At 46.4% G+C, this 2,500-nt stretch overlaps 3 protein-coding genes across 3 annotated transcripts in view; 2 read left to right on the top strand and 1 right to left on the bottom strand.

The window, feature by feature from the left end:
- Nucleotides 1-4, top strand: part of LOC126569483 (prolyl 3-hydroxylase sudestada1-like) — a 4,598-nt gene extending 4,594 nt beyond the window's left edge. Inside the window, exon 6 of the mRNA XM_050226589.1 lies at nucleotides 1-4. This exon is cut by the window's left edge and continues 1,005 nt beyond it. The gene's annotated coding sequence lies outside the window, so the exon portion shown is untranslated.
- The window catches only part of LOC126569484 (protein lin-52 homolog), a 767-nt gene extending 13 nt beyond the window's left edge, over nucleotides 1-754 (bottom strand). The window contains exons 1-4 of the mRNA XM_050226591.1: nucleotides 617-754; nucleotides 481-552; nucleotides 347-412; nucleotides 1-271 (exon numbers count right to left, since the gene is read on the bottom strand). The exon at nucleotides 1-271 is cut by the window's left edge and continues 13 nt beyond it. Coding sequence (XP_050082548.1) covers nucleotides 126-271; nucleotides 347-412; nucleotides 481-552; nucleotides 617-644 — 312 coding nt within the window. The 5' untranslated portion in view covers nucleotides 645-754 and the 3' untranslated portion in view covers nucleotides 1-125. The remainder of the gene's footprint in view (nucleotides 272-346; nucleotides 413-480; nucleotides 553-616) is intronic.
- Nucleotides 755-884: 130 nt separating this feature from the next.
- Nucleotides 885-2,500, top strand: part of LOC126570489 (ceramide kinase) — a 4,587-nt gene continuing 2,971 nt past the window's right edge. Inside the window, exons 1-3 of the mRNA XM_050228281.1 lie at nucleotides 885-1,385; nucleotides 1,770-2,051; nucleotides 2,487-2,500. The exon at nucleotides 2,487-2,500 is cut by the window's right edge and continues 202 nt beyond it. Coding sequence (XP_050084238.1) covers nucleotides 1,274-1,385; nucleotides 1,770-2,051; nucleotides 2,487-2,500 — 408 coding nt within the window. The 5' untranslated portion in view covers nucleotides 885-1,273. The remainder of the gene's footprint in view (nucleotides 1,386-1,769; nucleotides 2,052-2,486) is intronic.

The raw sequence follows: 2,500 nt of genomic DNA, 5'->3' as shown, positions 1-2,500 counted from the left end.
CTCAGCCTATGAAATTGTTTATTATTGCATAAATCCGAACTAAGCGTGACTTTTATCACTCGGCAGTGGGCACCTGAGTGAAGTGACACTTTGTTAAAGAATACACGAAAGTATCGCCCAAAGGATCACTTCCGTTTGGTTGGAGGTAGCAGTATGTTGAGATTTTTACCTTTGGTCACTTCCGTGGCTTCTTGCAGACCTAGTTGATACGATTGATCGAATATCTTCTTTATTTCCGCGAGCAATCCGTTCGTCGAGAGGGCTCCCATTTCTGCAAGTACAGTATTGTGAGCTTAGTACTGGGGGCTTGGTATATGGGATAGGCAAAGTGAGCTCCCGCACTTACGATAAATAGCATTCATATCATCTTGGGTCAGACCCTTCGTCCACCGCGGCGGGCCCTCAAAGGACTCTGAGGAAACGAATAGAAATAACGGACGGTTAAAGATACGCACAACGCACGCACAGCGGGTAAACTACCTTTCGCCAGCCAGTAGTCGGACTCGTCCGGATCGATGGATTCCATCTCCAGGAAACTAGATTGATTCAATTCTGAAAGAAACGAAAAGTTCGCTGGAGCACAGAAAGCAGATGAGGCCGTACACCAGTGGATTACCTTCTTTTTTAATATACTTTGACGACATTTTCGCTGGAGTACGATAACTTCGTTATTCTTTGCACGAAACCAAAAAGGTGACGCTTGTTTGTGATGCTTTGGAAGCCAGTAGATGTGCCCCTGGGTTATTGTTTTGAAGTTCTTTTTCCATAGGGTTACTGTAATTCTAAAGCGTAATTTAAGCTATTAAGGAGGCGGAAGGTGGGTGATTGTGTATATTAAACTTTAGCTCATAATTTTAAAAGTGTTTCCCATCCGCTCGTCCCTTCCTTTTCACCTTAATTTACGTTTTAAAGCAGCAGCTCTGTGAAAAAGAGAAACAAAACAAATCACCCAGGGGCAGATCTACCGTTTTACCAAAACAAGATAAGCAGCAGACTCAAAACATGCCACCCCCCCTTGCTAGCGAGCCTGGAATTAGTAGCGGGGCGGAAAAACCTTGGCTGAAAACCTTCACCGTTCCACTCGGAAATCTACGGCTCAGTGAAGTCTCGGTTCGATATTCGGCGGTTCGTTGCGCTATGTGTGGGGCATCGTTTTAGGCCCTCTCGGTTCTCGGTGGTGCACGCGCGTATTCGTGCGTAGGTGGTGGGAATTCCATGCTCCAGCAGCAGCGGCACCCGCGGCAGAATTCCCAATTCTTTGATCGCCCACACCATGGACAAAGAGCACGAAGTTCTGCTCAACGGTTTCGTGATAGCCAAGAAGCGGTATCGTGTGTATTATAATGCCGGAATCCTTGTATGGGAGGAAGAAGCAGCGAAGAAAGGTAATCTCAATGGGGAGGGGTGGGTGGGTTGGTATTCTTTGCGTGGGAGCTGTGGCCTTGACCCTCGCGACCTACAATGTTAATTATGGTCTCTGTGGTCTGTAATATTCCGGATCCTGTTAACCAGGAAATGTGGCGTAACCTTCTCGTTCACCCGGAAGTACGCAAGATCAATTCCATTCTCATTGCCTACTCGCAAACGCGATGATCGTAGTGCACAAGGGTTCAAAGTCATCGTCATAATCGATCCGCATAAAATCCAAAGAATGGTATCTTATCGCTGGCAATAATCCATCGGTCCCTAAATTGTCCCAATCGATTTCTATTTTTTTCACACTTTATCGCACTTCTACTTATTTTTTCGCTCTTTTTCCATTCTCTCAGCAAAAGTTGCGGTACCGATAACGGATGTTTTATCGGTGGTGCTATCAAATCGACCGAACCCCGCTACCAACGGGCGCAAAAGATGGCTAGAATGCAACAATTCCGCAAAAGCCGCTTCGTCGTCCTCAACATCATCGTCGTCGTCGAGATCAGCTAAGGCTGCTAGTGATGGGGGGGCCCACGACAGCAGCCTGGACAGCGATCGCATACCCGTTCTCTCGAGCTCGTTATCCTCGACGACCACCACCAACACGCTAGCCACGAGCAGTCACAGCAATCGCGGTAAGCAACCAGTACCAGCTGCGTACATGCTTTTTTGAAACCAAGGACGGGGTGGATGAAGCCGGTTGCGTTGTGTGACGCACATTTCCTCCGTTTCGTTGCTCTATCGTTTCAATGACCTCGCGGAAGACCGGTCGTTTCAACTCCGCTGGCAAGTGGCCGACAATTACATCACGGCTCAGAATGATTTGCGCAAACAGCATAATTGAGCTAACGCTTGAATCAGCTCAAAACTCTGGTGAAGTATGCTGGTGGCCTCGTTTGCCTGGGGTTGTTGACCAATTTTCGGAAACAAAACATAAAAAAGATGACATTTTTTCGTCTTTTTATTAAATTTTAAACTACAATTGCTTCTCCGCGAATATTGCCAAAATTATACGAAAACATTTGCAAAACATGACGTTAAAGAATTTCCATTTATTGTTTTTTTTGTAGAGAGCAGCGACGAA

The sequence above is a fragment of the Anopheles aquasalis genome, chromosome 2, assembly GCF_943734665.1.
Source record: "Anopheles aquasalis chromosome 2, idAnoAquaMG_Q_19, whole genome shotgun sequence".
NCBI classification, from domain to species: Eukaryota; Metazoa; Arthropoda; class Insecta; order Diptera; family Culicidae; genus Anopheles; species Anopheles aquasalis.
The sequence above is the reverse complement of the archived record's forward strand: the minus strand, read 5'-3'. Positions and strand labels throughout refer to the sequence as shown.